Source organism: Chinchilla lanigera, unplaced genomic scaffold, assembly GCF_000276665.1.
Source record: "Chinchilla lanigera isolate Chin_1 unplaced genomic scaffold, ChiLan1.0 scaffold00050, whole genome shotgun sequence".
NCBI classification, from domain to species: domain Eukaryota; kingdom Metazoa; phylum Chordata; class Mammalia; order Rodentia; family Chinchillidae; genus Chinchilla; species Chinchilla lanigera.
Window position 1 is genome coordinate 15,582,732 of NW_004955451.1, and position 18,659 is coordinate 15,601,390.

At 42.3% G+C, this 18,659-nt stretch overlaps 1 protein-coding gene across 1 annotated transcript in view; it reads right to left on the reverse strand.

Annotated features, from left to right (window-relative positions):
- LOC102024636 (keratin-associated protein 4-3-like) overlaps window positions 1–18,659 on the reverse strand; it is a 31,471-nt gene that overhangs the window by 11,377 nt on the left and 1,435 nt on the right. Inside the window, exon 2 of the mRNA XM_013519179.1 lies at window positions 7,310–7,430. Within this exon, the coding sequence (XP_013374633.1) occupies window positions 7,310–7,430 (121 nt within the window). The remainder of the gene's footprint in view (window positions 1–7,309; window positions 7,431–18,659) is intronic.

Sequence of the window (18,659 nt, forward strand, 5' to 3'; positions counted from 1 at the left end):
TGTTTTGTTTTGTTTTGTTTTTATAAACAGGCAATTATCAAATTATGCAAGTTTGTGTTCCTAGTAACATTTTCAAGGGGGATGGTAAGTATTACTTCTTTTCCTGATGTGTTAGGCTTCATCTGTCATCTCTTCATGAATCATCTCTGATGTCCTCACTTTAGCTTCTTCAAAGAGATCTGTCACATGACATTCTGCCTCTTGGTCCTGTAGACTTCCACCTCATTTTGTAGCCATCTTGTCTACCCTCGAGTGACGATTCCTATATGCCCGCAGTTCTTCCTGGTAACCCAGGAGAATAAATCTGCATTTTATTCTGACTCACATTTGCTGTGGGTCAGGTTGACAAAAAAGAGTTAGAACATACTCTTCCCCCACTTCATGGTGAAACAGGGGCCATTTTGTGGGTTATTTCTTGGGAAACACAGAACTATTTTCTGAATTCTGAATTGTACACCAAGTTGTGAGGGTTTTTTGTTTTTTTATTTTGTTGTTGTTGTTGTTTGGTTTTTTGACACAGAGTCTCACTATGTAATCCAGGCTGGCCTTGAACTCACTGTGTAGCCCAGGCTCGCCTTGAACTCACAGCGATCCTCCTGCCTCAGCCTCCCGAGTACTGGGATAACAGATGTGTGCCACCACAACTGGCAAAGTTACGATGGTTCTTTTTCTCCAGAAACCTCTAAATTTTATTTTTCTTGCTTCCTGGTGGCAGGTGAGATACAGATGGGCTTCACTGTGGGTTTAAGTTCCCTTTTCTCCTATGCTGGGGTTGATTCTTCTTCTTATCTGACTTCCAGTCTTTCTGGCTTTAGCTGGTCACACTGAGTCACTTTCTCTGCTTTGAGGATTTTCTTGCCACCCACTTCAGGTGACCCAGTATTTTTACCTCCTTCACCAACCCACACTCTAGCATGTGCTGCTCTCTCTGTTGGGTTGCCTGGCCTCTTAGATCCCCTACACTTTCCTGCTTCCATATTTGATTTGTTGATTACAATTCACTCTCTAGTTTTTATTTTCCAAAAAGAAGAGGCAGATAGAAAGGTAGAGAGAAAACAAGTTTCTAGATCAAAGGACATCTGCCTATATGCTTTACTGAAAATATAGTAAAAACTTAAAGGTAGAAAGGATGCCTAAACAAATGGCTGAATATCTTTCAGAAAATAGGTAATGCTGTCAGTGCAACCATTGGAATATATATATTCCTGCAGCTCTGGAAGTCAAGGCAGCCCAGGAAGGAGAAATTCCTGTGCTTTACCAAGGGCTGACACCTATAGGGAGAATGATGGAAATAAAGAAAGACAAAGAGATACATTTCAGGGTGCAGGGGGTACAGGGGGAGTTCGTCTCTATTGGCCTGGCTCAGTTACCCCTGTGGCTGGCCCTCTCTTATTAGCTGGCGAAGGTAACATGCACTTCATGGAACAGTAACTGTAGAAAGTGGGTGGATAAAGATTAAGTTAATGGGGAACTAAATTTTCTCTAAACCCAAATGGCTGGATTTTGACAGCTGTGCTCAGCAGGTGCTATCCTGCCGCAGGAGTGTTGGATTATCAGCATCGTACCCATTGCCAAGGGCACAGGGTCATTCCTATCCCTCCCTGTCTCTGAAGCAAGGTCACACCAACCTCGGAACTGTGGGGGCTTAACTCAGGTGATCAGACCGCCCCCCTTAATCTGCCACATAGCCTGGTCCCCAACAGTGTTTGTGCCATGTTTTTCCAAACATGGAGTATGCCACTTTCCACTTTGCAGTGGTTTTAGGGGGTGACTTCTGTCTTGGACCGATCTGTCTGAGTACAGCAACGGACAACTCGACTTTGTTGATAGCCTTTCAATAAAATGTGTTCATTGAAGTATCGGGGGGTCATGAAGTTAGGGAAGAGCGAAGGCACTGAACGGCAGAACCCTGGTTCCAAATGCTCCAGGCGTACGCTTACAAGAGACCGCCTCTGACAGGGTGACATGTCAGAGGCGCTGTTCAATCTAAAAGAGTTGTTAATGCAGCATGTTGCATGACATTAGAGAAGTACATGCACCTAAACTGTTCGGGAGAATTTTTTTCTTAGCTATCCACATACCCAGAGCTGGGTCCACCCTCCATACCTTGCTTTCCCCTATAAGGGTACGCTTATAGAATAGCAGACTTACAGGCATATTATAGCAAAAGTTAGAAATCAATTACAGGCCAGGGACCACAGGCTCCTGCTGCCTGTCACATAGCTAGCTCACCAAACTCAGTCAGCCTTGACTGTCTACTTCTCTTTGATAAAATGCTGGGCCAACTTGACTGTGTCCAGTTGTGTTTTCTTTAGTTAGAAAAATATATATTGTTTCCAACTTGCTTCAAGGACCTCATGTCTGGGACACACTGGCCAGTCAAGAACCCATTTAACTCTACTCGCTCTGTTCACACCCCCTCCCCTCCTACCCAGAGAGTTCCTGTCTAATGATAAATAATTCCTTTTAAGTAAATCTGCCTGACAACCTATGACTTAATTCATGTAACCCATGTATCCAATCTTGTAATAACCTGCTACCAGCTTTGTACTTCCCACTTGCAAACTGTATTTAAACTAAATTCAACCTGGTTCTTGGCTGGTGATTTGAACTTCTGGGTTCCCCAGCCTGCTAGAGTAATAAAAGTTGCCTTCTAACTCCTCAGTGCAAACAGTCTTCCGTTTGGTTTGATACTGGTTTTCTGCAACACTGTCAGGTATGATGTCATCAAAATGAGTGTGGGTAAACTGGCATTGGGCAGAATAATAAGTTGAGACCTAAAGGAGTAGAAAGAACCACTGTACAAGGAGAGACTGAAGCAGTTTGCAATGACAAAGACAGGTGTTTCACACAACGATGACCTCACTCTTGGCCCTCACTTTCTGCTAGCCGTGTACTGCCATTAAGTCCTAAGTAAACTCCTGTGTGCAGCCACTGCTCCATTCCTGGGTGTGTGACATTTACAAGGAGGAGGAGGAGGAAGTTCTCCTCTTAGACCACTCAGAACACATCTGGTGACTTCATTTAATTCTGGGCTACAGAAGGATAAAGATATATCGGGGATTCTGAAAAGTGAAGTTCCTATAATGGTGACATCATGGTCAGTGACCAACGAGTCAGAGAAACTGGAAATTTGACCTACAGGAGAGAAAACCGAGCCATGCAATGGTGATGCAGCATAAACAGCTCTTCATGAAGACTGACTAAGCCCCAAATGGCTGTGAGGAGCTGATGGTGGAGACACGGGTGACTCAGAGAGAAAACATGTGACTCACCCTGTCGGGGCGGTTATGGCATGGGTGCCCCATGGTAGTAGACGGAGGTGCTTGTCTATGAGCCAGTGCTGCTAAAGAAGACTTTGAACCTGATGGAAGAGACTAGACACCATGACTCTGAGATTCCCTGTCTGTCCTCAGACACATGTGAGCCTAATAAACCAAATTAGAGTGTGCTTATAGCACTCCTTCCTTCCTAGCCAGTTTCTACTGCTGCCCTGTTTCTTGGTTTCCACAACCTGGACTCCTGGTTGGACCTCCTAGGGAGCTTTGCATGGCATCTAAGTTTGGATTGTACCCTGGTTTTGAGGAACCTTAATACAGCTTCTTGGTGAGGTCCTGAGCCTTTCCGCTGGCAAGAGGGAAATGAAGGAACAAAAGCAGTTTCCAAGTTATTGTGGGACAAAGACCTTGGTGAGCACCATTATGGGGTATGAGAGCTGCTCCACTATGCCCAGAAGATCTTGTATCTGGGGAGAGAATGTCCATGAAGAGCACTGGGGAAGAGCCCTCTTATGATTCAGAGAGGTCACTATCATTTGCATTGATTGACCGTTTTTCCCCTTGTAATGTGTGTGTTTATGTTTGTGTGTAAAGGAAGGATTTAGACCAGCAATCTCACGATTTCTTTTAGTACTTTAACAGTTTCATTTCTTCCAGTTGTACTGAGATGTAATTGACAAAAAATTGCATATACATAAGGTATATAATGTAATCTTTTGATATAGGCCTGTATCATGAAATGATTACCACAACCAAGTTGATTTGTATTAGTAGCAATGCATATCATCAGCATGTGTGTGGGGAGAATATTTAAGATCTACTATTTTAGCAAATTCTAAGTGCCCAACACAGTATTATTAACTATATTCACCACACTATACATTAGATCCCAAGAACTTATTCACCTTACAAGTGGAGGTTTTTACCCTTTGACCAGCATCTCTCCATTTTCTTTACCCTTGACTACTGCCTACCATCATTTCACCCTCCATTTCCATTAATTCAGCAGTTTAAAATTCCACATAGAAGTGCAGTCATACAGCATTTGTATTTCTCTGACACTTCATTTAGTATAATGCCCTTGAGCTTCATTGTGCTATCTCAGAGGACATAATTTCCTTCTCTTTATGGCTAGTAATATTCTTGGGTGTGTATGCGTCACATTTTCTTTACGCAGTCATCAATTAATGAACACTTGTGCTCTTTCCACATCTTGGCTGTTACAAATAATGCTACAGTGAACACAGGAATGCAGACATCTATGCAAAACACTCATTTATTTGGTTTTCTTCAGATATATACCCAGTATTGGGATTACTGGATCCTATGGTGGCCTCATTTTTAATTTTTTGAAGGGTCTCTGTACTATTTCGCATAACAACTAATTTAGATTCCTAACAAAAGGGTTCACTTTTCTCCACATCCTTGCCAATAATTTTTAACCTTTGACTTTAGACAATAGCCATTCTATCATACACGAGGTGATATCCGGTATTTTCCTGATGATTAACAACATTGAGCACTTTTCATATGTATCTGGTGCCTATATATGTCCTCTTTCAAAAAATGCCTATGGAGATCCTACACCTATTTTTATTCAGTTTCAGTTTTGTTGTTTTGCTATGAATCCCTGACATACTTTGGATATCAACCCCTTATTAGATGTAAGATTTGTAAATGTTTTCTCTCATTCTATAGGTTGCTTTTTCATTCTGTTGACTGATTCCTTTGCTGCACAGAAAATTTATACTTTGATACAGTCCCACCTATTTGATTTTGCTTTGGTTGCCTGTGATTTTTTTGCTGTCAGATTGAAAAAAGAAAAAAAATCATTGCCAAGACTGATGTTGTCCCCCTATATTTTCTTCTACTAGTTTTGTGGTTTCAGGCCTTACGCTGGCGCGTTTCATCAATTTTTAGTTGTTTTGGATGTAGGGTAAGATAATGCTCCAATTTCATTCTGCGTGTGTAGATCTAGTTTTCCCACAATGCTTCTTAGACTGTAATTTTCCCGTTATGTCTAACTGGTGTTTTTGCCATTCTCAGTTGGCTTCATGTGAATGGGATTTCTTTCTTTTTCTATCTCTTCACTTTCAACCTCTGTGTGTTCTTAAAGCTAAAATGAGTTTCTTGTAGGCAGCATATCATTGAATCTTGCTTTTTATCCACTGAGCTTCCTCATGACTTTTGGTGGAAGAATTTAGTATGTTGTAGTCAAGGCAATTACTGATAGGTAAGGACTTTACTACTGGCAGTCCTTGACTCATGACAGCTTCACTTTTATTTTTACTTTATGGTGGTGTGAAAGTGATAGGCATGTGATAGAAATGAAACTCTGAATTTTGATCTTTTCCTGGACTAGCGATGTGCTATACAATACTCTCTTGTGATAGTACTTCCCCAAATCTAGATGCATGACAAAATTGCGTAGAACTGCATGTACACATGCATGTTCACACAAGTGCATTCAAACTATTAAGTCTCAACAGATGTGGTGGATTTTATCAATGTCAGTTTCTGGAGTTTGGAAGGTCCTATAGTTATGTAAGAAGTAGCCAATGGGGAAACTCACTGAGGGGCACATGGAATTTTGGTATACTTGTTTTCCAACCTAATGTGAACCTATAGTTATTTCAAAATAGAATGTTCTTTAATGAGGCTAGTTGGAGGTAAAATTGAGCATGCTTTTATCTACCAGGCACCTTTATCTCATTAAATTACCATGACAACCTGGATAAGTGGGTATTGTGATCCTTTCTTTAGGGAAAAGCAATCATAGATTGAGAGAATTTAAGTGATACATCTGTGTCCTTCCATCATTCCTATAACAAAATATTGAAGCAGGCTACTTATTTATCTGAGTTTTGAAGGCTGTATATCCAAACAACCTTGTGCAGTACCTTCTAAGTGTCTCCCCTTTGGCTGTGTGATTTTGGGCAGATAGCCAGTGCAGGGGCATGTGTGGGAGAAAGGATCATATTTTGATCAAAGAAACCAGAAATAGACAAAACGGAGCCTGGCTCAGGATTTTATAACAGTCCTCTGTCAAGAAATAGACAGGATCCCACAGGAAATACCTTAATCCCTTTCAATGGTAGGGCCCCAGTAGATGTCAGACTTCCCTCTAGGCCCTATGGTCCCACACATTCTCCCAAATCCACCACCCTGGGGACCAGGTCCCCAATATGTGAACCTCTGGGGGGAAAGAACCAACATCCAAACTCCAGGAGTGGCCAGGATCATGATGGTATGCAGCACAGAGTTTATCTCCAATCCAGTTCAAAGTCAATGGGCTATCTTCTGTACTAGACTTCATCTGTTCAAATTGGTTTGAATCAATTCATAACGATTTACTAAGGACTTTTTTGTGGTAATTAAAATCCAAAGCTCTCATGTTACATACTTTAGGGTTAACTATCTCTGCTTCTAAACCTTGTTTTTTCCTATTTCTGCTGTGACAATAAATTCTGCTTTGAATAAATCTCATTTATGAATCCCAATTTAATCTTTTTTATTCTAAGGTCTCCTGATAACATGTAATCTGAGTTACAGAGAAAAATAAATATGAAATAAATAATTTCATATTTAGACAGAAATATGGATAAATAATTTTATTAATAATAATAATGAGAGATGAGGACTTTTAGAGTCTTTGGATGCTAAAAAGTTTTATTAGGAAACATCAAGCAATTACAAGTGAAAATGAGAAAAACATGAGAGACAAAAAAATTACACTTGGAACATTTGGGGTCTCTTGTATTCTGAACCAGAACTGGGAATTCTAACACAATTGGATGTAGAATTTGACTATGAATTCTAGTTCGGCAGTAACAGAATATTTTCATAAACTGCATTAAATAATGCGAAGGCCAGAGTTTTGCATATGACTCCATGGATTGCTTGTAAGCTCGTGGCCTCAGAAAGTCCCTGTGTTCTCTTGATAGATGCTCTCTGCCTGAAGCAAAGGATGAAGGCAGGAAGGTTCATGGATCCAGGTTGGTGCACTCGGCAGCAAGAACCATCAGAGCAACTGGGGTGGCAGCAGGTGGAAATGCAGGACTGGGGCCTACCACAGCTGGACACACAGCAGCTGGGGCAGAAGCAGATAGTCCTACAGCAGGTGGGTTGGCAGCAGCTGGGCTGGCAGCAGATCTCCTGGCCACAGCCCTGTTCAGAGAAGACAGAGCCACAACAGGTGTTGACTATGGTGTTAGTGGCTGGAGGTTTTAGATGGGTTTCCAAATGAGAGTATTTCTTGAATCTGAACTCTTGCCTGGGTCTCCTTTTACACACTGCTGTGGGAGCCCTTTCTTACCATTATTCACCCAAAGAAGTAAGCAATTGCTGACTGAGGTAATTATGCTTAGTGTCTGCTCTTCCAAATGTATTAGGCTTTATCCCATTGACTCTGCCAGCAGCACACACATCCCAAGTGTCTTCCTTTGTGGTCATCATTTTGGCCCACATGCTCACTAAATATTCCAAACTAAATGGGAATATTTTCCTCACCCCACCTGCTCATTTTTCTGTGTCATCTCATCCATCTCTTCATCATGAATGTTTGAGGTTTCAGATAGTCCATCTTCTCCCACACAGGAAAGCTCTTGTCAAGGTGAACAGGTTTGAAAATAACAATAAGTAATACAACAACCATTGTAGATTTCTTATCATCCCCTGTTTTGAAATTCTGTATCATTTTTTATAGTTTTTGTTTGTTTTATTTTTGTTTTTGTTCTTTTCTCTTTATCTTAAACAGAAAAAACTAACAAAATAACAGCAATGAAGACAAAAACAAAAACAACACAAAAACAACAAAAAATGATACATGACCTCTAAATAAAATGATAGGAATTAACAGTGGTTGCTACATTACATACTGTTGTCTTCAACGAAGTTGCTCAGTCCACCAGATGTAAATATGCAACACTGAGCAAACAATCAAAGAAAATAACAAGTAATTAAAAAAATGGGAACGATACAGAGCTTCACCATACAAGAAAATAGGAATCTAACAATGGCTCTTATATTGCATATTGTTTTCTTCATATAAGTCATTCTGATTACAAGATACAAGCAGGCAAAATTGGTCAAGAAAATTTTAGGCATTAACTGTTCCTTTCAATAAACCACAGACATCAGCAATACACCTATCGCAGCTATCCTTGTATATACATATAAAATTTTTTTTCATTTTAAAGAGAAAAGAAAAAAACAAAATAATGAAAACAAATACATAAACATGTTTATAGCAGCACAATTTGTAATAGCTAGATCTTGGAAACAACCCAAATGTCCATCAACTGAGGAATGGATAAAAAAGATGTGGTATTTTTATACAATAGAGTATTACTCAGCTATAAAGAAAGATAAACTAGAGGTTTTTACAGGTAACCAGATGCAACTAGAGACCATACTCATAAGTGAAATAAATCAGATTCACATGTGTAAACATCACATTATCTCCCTACTACAAGAACCTAAAAGAGTAAAATCTGAAGGGTTCAATAGATATTGTGAATGGGAAAGACACTGCTCAAATAGGAAGGAGCAGCTGGGATGAAGAAGGGGAGAGGAAAAAAAAGGAAGAGAAATATATATATATATATGTACACACAAGATAGCTAAGATAATTGTACTACTAATTTCTATTGGTTTATTGAAAGGAACAGTTAACGTGTAATTGTTTGATCAATCTTACATGCCTGTATCTGGTTATCTGAGCAACCACTTTGAAGATAACATTAGTAATGTAACAACCAATGTTAACATCCTATCGCCTTATTTTGAAATTCTGTATCATTTTTACTGTTTTTTATGTTCTTTTCTCTTTAAAGAAAATTGAAAAACAGGTTGCCCCGGTGTTAATCTTCCCTATTTGCAAGTCAGACCACATCCACAGACTTTTTGAGCTTTCCTTCTGATTAAAGACTTTGTCACAAGTCCAGTAAGACAATGCATCTCAGAAGACAGAATCTTAGCCTGAAAGGCAAGGTAAAAATCCATCGGTGTGGTCAGTTGTAGCCAAAAACAGTGGACAAAGATAAAAGAATCCCCAGAACACCCAGACTATTACCATCCTATTTCCTAGGCTTGAATACATAGACAGATTTTTTCCTTCTAAAAGGCAAATATGTATTTGGGATGAACGTAGCCCTTCAGGAATCACCACTGGAGTTGCTAACAGTACTTATACTACTGAAAACATTTATATTTATATAAAAATAAAATAAACTACAAATTTGATTACTTTTTAAATCATATAGGAAAATGCTGATGTAAATAGCATTAATTACTATGTAATTAATAATTGGCAGTTAATTAAATTCGGTTGGTAAGATTATGAAATGTAATTATTTCTGAATCTTTCTCTTTGTTTTTGACCTGTTATATAATGATTTGCTTTTCTTCTATAAAAGAAATTAAAATTTAGTCTTGTTTCACAGCCTTCACCATGGCCGAGGGCTGGGGCTTAGGGTGTTTCCAGATTTAGGGATGCTGGAGTCTCCTGGAGATGGTTTCTAGGTTCTTCCTGTCCTGAGCAAGGAATTGGTCAAGAGAAGCACAGGCAGCAGCAAAGTTTTGTTAAAGGTGGGAAAAGAAATGGGCTTTGCAGAGTTTGGGCCAAGTAAAAGTAGGAAAAGAAGTACCGTACACTACACAGTGTGAGGGCGGCCACCATGCAAGGGCAAATACAGTGGAAAAATTCAGTGCGGACCATTCTTTTTGTATCACCCATGCCCCAGGTTGACGTCAGGCCCAGGCCATCCTGTGGAAAACCTGCTCCAGTTCTCGGGAGAAGGCCACAAGCATGGCTTTGGGAACTGTCCCACACAAGTGTTCTGGCATCTTGTAATTCACAGGTCACACCTCCTTTCCCAGCCAGCTTTGGAGATGCCCTACCTTCCTGTCTCAGGGGCATCGCACACCAACCTGATAGGCAGCCAGCTGCATCAGTACAGCTGTCCTGCGCCAGATAGTAAAGCTGGGTTGGTAAAGAGTCACACCCTAAGCTTCCCAAGGGGTTCCTTCACACACAGCCCAGGGACCCAGCAGGAGTTAAGGCCAAGAACCAGAAAGAGGGCTTCAGGCATTGCTCCAGAGCTAAGTCTGGTGGTCATTCTGAGCAGCTGGTGCTCCTAAACTACTAGCTTTTAGATACGTTGGCTCTCACTCCTGCCATAGAACGCCGCTTACAGCTCTGAGGCGGCCCACTGTGTGCTTCATGAGAAAGCATTCCACAATAACACAGGCATTTAGACTGCTTAGCACGCAGGAAAGTGATGCCTTACGGCAGGAAAGGGGCTGTTGATGTAGTCAGAGACCACCCTATGGACAAAGGACAAACCCAAGGGCTTTTAACCTGTTATGCCTTAAGAGCATAATTTGTGTTTTCTTCTGGGGCAGGCAGGGACTTACAAACAGTTTTTGCTTAAAAAACAAAAGTAAAACGTTGACTCTTCACGTGAGAACAGAACAATGCTTAACCTTCGCCTGTATCTACCTTATTTATTACCTTAAAACTCTGGGTCAGATCCCTCTCGGCTCTGCTTATAGGCATGTTAACCTTTTAGAGTGTATCTGTCAAAAAGCTGGCAAAACAAGGTTGATTAGTCCTGCATTTACAGAGCCTATCCTATCTTCCTTCAAGACCAAGCACACCAAGGTAAGAGATTACAGAGATACTCAGCTACACTCAGAATTCTCCAGTCCTGGCTTTAAACCTATGAACACCTTGGGTTCCAGCAGAGCTTCCACAAAACTGAGACTTCCCCAAGCAGGATCATCTTAGAGAGATGAATTGTTTCCTCCAACAATAAGGACTTCTTGGACCTATCTTGGCAAAGCAAAGCTGAGCTCATGATCAGACCCTAGCCCACTCCAGCAAATCCAAGAAACCTGGCTTTGCTCTTTTGTGAATCGGCCAATCTGATCCTCTTCATCAGAAAGAGGCTATGAGCTAAAGTCCCTTCCCAATTTTCTCTTACTTTCTAATTGCCTAATAAATCTATCTATGCCCCTTACTGACCTGTGCTGAAATGCTTTTCTGTGACAAGAGTCCATCAGCCTCTTCCACAGGTTATGGGAGAACTGAGGTCCTCATTTCCTTTTTGGAAGGAAATCTCTCCCATTTTCTTGCACTTTTGTGACACTATGAACTGGAAGAGGACACTATGAACTGGAAGAGGACACCCTAGTCTTGGGCAGGAAGGCTGACTCAGGAGTAGGGGAGGTGTAGACCTTCCCTGTTCTCCATAGTTTCTGTAGTAATTCTGATGCACAGCTGGAGTTTCAAGACTCCAGAATGAGAGGTCAAAGTTGGACATGGAGCTGCAGCAATTGGACAGTGTCAAGATGGAAGCACAGGTACATGTAAACCACCAAAATATGGAGCAAACTGATCTGAGAGTCAAGAGAACAGAGAATTAGGAAGACCTCAGGGAGTCTGAGTATGAATGTGGACACCTCCCCAACCCTCTCCTCCCAGCTCACTCTAGCAATAAAACCAAGTGTCCAAGCTCTGGCCTGAAAGACGTTGGTCCTCACATAAAGCTCCCTGATTTAGAGTTCCCACCAGAGGGACTGGCTCCTAAATCACCCGATGCTGGGAGTGGCCGGGTCTCATTCACCAGTGCCCTGGGGAAAAGCGGTAGCTTGAATGATGCAGGCAAGCCCTGCCCATACCACCTCACCAGCGCAAAACAGACAACAACAGCTGGTCCCAGTTTCCCCCTGGAGGGAGTTAGATGAGATGCTGTCTTGGCTTTTGTCCGGGCTCACGCTTCCCATCAGCCTTCCTCTGGGAAACAACCAACAACGTAGGTAATTAATAAGACTTCTACTGCACCACCCCAATAAAACCCAGGCTCCAGCCTCTCCCAGGGAGTTTGACCACATACCAAGCACTCTAAATTTTATAGCTTCTATCAAAGGAATGGCTCCTAAATTCCCCAGCTCTGAAGTGGATGAAGCTTTCCATTTGAGAGTCTCCATGGACCCAGAGATCAAAGAGGTGGTTTCAAATAGGCTGTTTCCTCTAGCTCAGTGCGGAGCTAGAGTCTCACTGGAAGGGACTGCAGGTCTCTCATGTCCTGACTTTGCCAGCTGTTGTCCATGGGTCAGGCTCTCAATCAGCCTTCATCTTGGAACTGATGGGGCAGTAATGAGCAGTCCTTGAGAGCCCGAGCAGTCACCATTGAATGGGCACTTCCCACAACCCCTCTTAGGCTTTCCCTGGAGACACAAGCTGTGATTTTAAAAAAATGTATGTTTACATTTTTACAAATTTATTAGTAAAAGACACACTGCCATTAACCCCACTCAAAATTCTCCCCCTCATTTTGATACATCCCATTGTTCTCGCTGCTTTCTGGAGCAGTTCTCGAAGAGTCCTCTTTCAAGAGTCTCCGGTTTCACTGTCATGCCTGCCTTGAATCAGTTAAAAACCTTTCCTTCTCGCAGTGACTTTGACTCTGAGAGAGAGCCGGAAGTCACACAGCGCCGGATCTGGTGCGTAAGGTGGAAGAGGACACAGTGTCGTGTTCTATCAGCCTGTCTTTCTGGCGGGTGGCATTTGGCAGCAGCATTCTCTGTGTTCACATTGAGACAGGAGGTTAAGGCACGGCAAAACTGGCTGGGGAAGTAGATGTGATCTGTCAATTACAAGACCCCAGACACAGGGACAGAACAATTCCCGAAGCCCTGCAGGAGGTCTTCTTGCCTGAACTCACGCAGGTTTGTAGTAGGACCTACCTACCTGATGTCAGCCTGAGGGGTGGGATCTCAGCACTGTCTCTCAGGATTTGGATGTGGAAGTTCTCACATATCTCCTCCAGATTTGGACAGCATTAAGGGACACAGACACCAAAGAGAACTTTCTATCATGAATTTCTTCATAGCATCCCGCTCTCTTTTGCCTAGGGTGTCTTTTTATTGCTTTTTCTCCTTTTACTCAGCCCAAGTTGGCTCTGCAGAGCCGGTTTCTCCCCCACTCTTCACTTAAACTTTCTTGAATAAACTTGGCCACTGCTTTTTTCTGATTTCATTCAATTCCTGCTTTGAGATAAGAAGAACCTGGAATCTAACTCCAGAGGGGAAGGAGAGCTACCCAGAACCCAGTAGTGTTTAGCTGGTGAGCCATTTTTAGAAGGAGCTACTTGATAACAATCCCCATAAAGACACTCAGCAAAGTGTACATCAAGAACTGCTTCAGAAAGTAAACAATGGGACAAGAGTATTTGAAACTGGGGATATTTTGAGGGGGATTTTTACCATAACAATTATTTTTATTTAAATACTCACATGTTTTGATCACCCACTGTAGACCAAAGCCTGTGGCTAACCTGCTTCCTAGAGCTGCTGCGACCTGGCGTTCAGGTTTGGAAAGTCCCTCAGGGTATCTTGCTGGGAGAGCTTCCATACTGTTTTCCTTTATTACTGTATCAATTTACATTCCCACCAGCAATGTAGAAAGGTTTCTTTTTTGCCACGTCTTTGTCAGTACTTATCTTTTGACTTTTTGATAGTGGCCATCTTAACAGCTGGGAGACGATATCTTGTAGTTTTGATTAGCATTTCCCTGATGATTAGTGACAGGGAGCCCCTGTTCATGTGCTACTTTGACAGCACTTTAGAATTCTCAGGTCAGCTGAGTAGTTGAGCACAGGGGACAGGAGGAAGGTTGGTGGTGGTTGTGTGGGGTGGGACATAAGAGCCAAGTTTTGGTTTCACATGACAATTAGTCAATAAACAATTAGTCAATAGTCAACATTCTAGGAGTCAAAAAGTGTCTTGGTTACTTTTCTCTCATTGCCAAGACAAAATACCTGACACCCAACACTAAAGGAGGAAAGGTTTATTTAGCTCACAGTTTGTGGAGGTTTCAGTCCGTAATCAGCTGGCTCCAAGGCAGGGAGGCATAGCACAGGGGCAACAATTTAAGGTGGCAGAAGACAGCAAAAGCAGCAAGAGAAAAAGGAGGAGCAAGCCTCTTTTCCCCCCTTATATTGTAAGCAGGCTACCTGCCCCAGGGGTGCGTGTAGTACTCACACTGCTTCTGTGTCCTTCTCTTGCACAGGATGAGGATGTTTACAAAGCAAGGACCCTGGCCCCTGCTGAGTTGCTTCATTAATCTTGTAAACTTCTCAAATTGACACAGTGTATCAACCATCCCAAGAAGTAATAGAGGAAGCACATCATCGGAATGCTTTTTTCTTTCTTTCTTTTCATTTTTTTAACAGGAGCTCTCTCTCCAAAACTTTCCATCTTACTCCCCTTCTTTCCACAGCTGGCTTTCTAGGCACACTGTTAGCAGTCATTCTTGGACTTACCTTCAGTGCAGTTTCTCTTGTCTAGCTTGAACTCTTGTTTTCCAAATCTGTATCCTCCTTTTTGTCTCTTCTTCATCTTGACGACATGCACTCTCCCTATGCTCCTTTAGATAGGGTTTGTGTTTGTTTCCTTGTTGATGGGACACAGAACCCAACATCCACAGCTTGAAAGAAGAGAGGCTGAATTTTGCTCACAGTTCCGAGGATTCAGTCCACGGCTGGATGCCTCCAAAACAGAGAGGGCTGGTGGAAGTGTAGAGAGGAGGAGAACGCCTCCCCTCATGGCAGCTAAGAAGCAGAGAGAGAAGAGAGGAGCAGCAGAGGAAGCTGTTTCCTCCAAAAGTACACCTCAGGTGACACAGCTCTTCCAACCAGGCCGTGTCTCCCATCAGCACATTTAGCTATAAATTATCAAGATTTTAGTCCACTGGTGAACACAGTACCCCATTCAATCACTTTCCACATGGGACTTATGAAGGACATTCTAAATCCAAATCACAATAGCATGCAAGACCAGTAAGTCTTTTCTGAAACCTTGCATGTCTGAAAACGTTACACTTCCTTCATATCTGTGTGATGGCTGGGCTGCACACAGAAGTCTAGGCTGAGAAAAATTTCACTGAAGAAACTTCAAAGCATTTCCCATTTTCTTCTGGCTTCCATTGTTGATGTTGAAAAGATCCATTTTGCTTCTTGAACCTTAGTATGGAAACAGTATGTTATTTTTTTCCACTGAAAGCTTTTGGTACCTTTTACATACCCTTGATGTTCTGAGATTTTGTGTGATGCACTGATATGAGACTGTATGCATTCACCGTGCTCGGTACAGGTGGTTTTTTAATCAGGAGCTCCATCCATCTGTCCACCTATCCATCCATCCATCCATCTATCCTTCCACCCATCCACACATCCATCCATTCATCCATCCATCCACACATCCATCCATGCATCCATCTATCCATCCATCCACCTATCCACCCACCTATTCATTCACCCATCCATCTGTCCATCCATCCACTCACCCATCCATCCATCCATCCATCCACCCACCCATCCACCCATCCATCCATCCATCTTCCCATGTATTCATCCATCCATCCATCATTCATTCACTCACCCACCCATTCATCCATCTATCCACCCATTCATTTATCCATCCATCCACCCACCCATCCAGCTCCTCAACCATGCATACATCCCACCCATCTACCCATCCATCTCTACCTACATATGCATGCATTCATTTGTACACCTCTACCTCTGCTTTCATCCACCCACACCCCGTGCATCCACTGACCCCTGCATTCATTAGTCCACCTGTCTACTCATCCAACAAATAAGTATTACTATATGCTGTGTATCAAAAACTGCTCTAAGTTCTTGGTATTCAGTGGTGAGTAGTAGGCAAATGCCAAAAAGCTGGAGTAATAATCTCTATATTTTCTACTGTTAAAAGGAAAAATTGAAAACTTAACATAATGTATTTATAAATGTCTTTGTGCCTCATAAGAAGGCATAAGAATGAACAAAACCAGCACCTGCCTGGCAAGCATGACATCGTGAGTTCGATTCCCGGTACCAGAAAAAAACAACAACAACAAAAAAAGGAATGAACAAAACATAAATAATTTTTCAAAGTTCAGAGATGGTAAGCAGGCAAAATAGTTTCAGACCCTAACACACTTCTCAGGCCTGGGGTTTGGGGAGTTACTGAGAGAGAGGCATCTCGTACAATGTGGTTGTCATCTTAGAATCCATTGAGGACTGCAGCCTGGGTCCACAGATATGACTTGCATTGCATTAACAAGCTTTTTTTTTTTAACTTTAAAGAGAAGAAGAAAAAAATAGAAATAAAAATAAAACAGTTTCAAATCAGGCTAATAGGAGAGTAACAATAATTAATTCACTGTATATTGTTATCACATAGTAGTTACTCAGGGTGCAAGATATAGGCATGAAGTATTGTCCAAACAATATTAGCACAAAGCTTCCTTTTCAATGAACTAAGAGAAATAAGCTGCATAACTATCTTAGCTATCTTGTGTATTATACTTTTTTTTCCTTTTCTCTTCTTTTCCCCTTTCTACCATCAGTTTCTCTTTTCTTTTGATCAGTTTCTTCCCAACTCACAATATCTATTGTATATTTTGGATCTATTTTACTCATTCAGCTTCTCACACTAGGGAGACAATATGATGCTTACACATGTGGATCTGATTTACTTCACTTATGAGTATGGTCTCCAATTGCATCTATTTACCTATAAAAGTCTCAAGTTTATTCTTCTTTATGGCTGAGTAGTATTCCATTATAGAAAAGAAAAAACCACGTCTTTTTTATCCATTCCTCAGTTGATGGACATTTGGGTTGTTTCCAAGATCAAGCTATTACAAATTGTGCTGCTATAAACATGGGTGCACATATATCACTGTGGTATGATGTTTTTAATTCTTCTGGGAAGATACTCAGAAGGGGAATCGCTGGGTTGAATGGGACCTCTAATCCTAGTCTTTTAAGGAATCTCCACACTTATTTCCACTGTGGCTGCACCAGTGTACACACCCACCAGCAGTGGAGAAGGGTTCATTTTTCCCCACAGCCCCTCCAGCACTTGCTATTGGTTGATTCCTTGATGACAGCCATTCTTTCTGGGGTGAGATGGAATCTCAGTGTTGTTTTAATTTGCATCTCTCGAATGACCAATGATGCTGAACATTTTTTCATATGTTTATTTGGCATTTGTATTTCTTCCTCTGAGAAGTGTGTGTTCATCTCAGATGCCCATTTTCGGATTGGGTCTTTGAATCTGGGAAGCCTGATTCATTAATAGCTATATGTGTGTTTTAGTTTGGTGCTGGGTATTTTTCTCCTTTTCCTTTTCCTTGCCAGCTAAGTGTTCACCTAGAGTGAAAGCATTCCACACTTAAACGTATTGGTACCATTCTGAGATGGAGAGAAAAATCTCGGGCAGACAGGAAGCAGACTAGGAACGGAACTCTGGGTAGGAAAGGCAATTTCAATATAACAGTGGAAACCAGGCAGCTGGGTGACGTCATCCAGGTGACGGTGAGCAAGTCCAGAAGGCTGTGCCTGTGTCACAGTTGGACGCTCACGTAAACCCTGCCATTGGAACTTTACCGGAGCGTGAATGCATGAGGGCTGTGAATGTGTCAGTCAAACACCCCGGAAACAGGACTCGGCCAGCGTCTCCTTCTCGGCTTCCGTCCCTTCCCTTGCCACAGCTACGTATTTCTCCCATCATATCAGCTGACTTTTCCAGCACGTCGGTGGCTTTGGTCTAAAGTCCCTGGCCTTTTGCTTCTCAAAGGATCCATCCCAACCAGTCCCACAGCTCTTCTGAGAATGTAGTCGTCCAGTCCCCTTCGCTGGGTCTGGGTGTTTGTGAGCACTGGTTCTCCTGCTGCGTTAGGCGGGACACGTTCCGTTTCTGTGACTCCATCCCTACAAAGCACTCTTCTCCCTCGGAGCACATCCGGCTCTGTCGCTAGCATCACCAGCATGCACTGCCTGCCGCGTCTCCACTAGACCCAGGACCGGGCGCGGGCCGTGGAGGGGCGGGGCTGAGGCTCACTCCTCTCACGCGCTTCCAGCGCCCAGCAGCTTGCTGGTGGGTCCATACTTCAAACGCAGTGCAGAGGAAGTCCTACTCTGTCTCCATGAACCTGGTGGCAGATAAGTGCGCAATCAGGTTGGGATAGAACTAATGATTTTGTGTTTTCTGTACTGTAGATGTTGATAGATGTATACAGTCTTTCACTGTTCACCTGAGAGAAACACAAACTTTTCTACAAATAAATAACCAGTGCTAATGAATGCTTAAGGGATGCACATTTCTGAGATAAAGGGTGCAGCGTTTATTGGGCCACAGTCACCCTATCACGCTCAGTTCCCCTGTCACACACAGTCCCTGTCACACACAGTTCCTCTGTCACACTCTGTCATGCACAGTTCCTCTGTCACGCTCAGTCCCTGTCACACTCAGTTCCTGTCACACTCAGTTCCTTTGTCACGCTCAGTTCCTCTGTCACACACA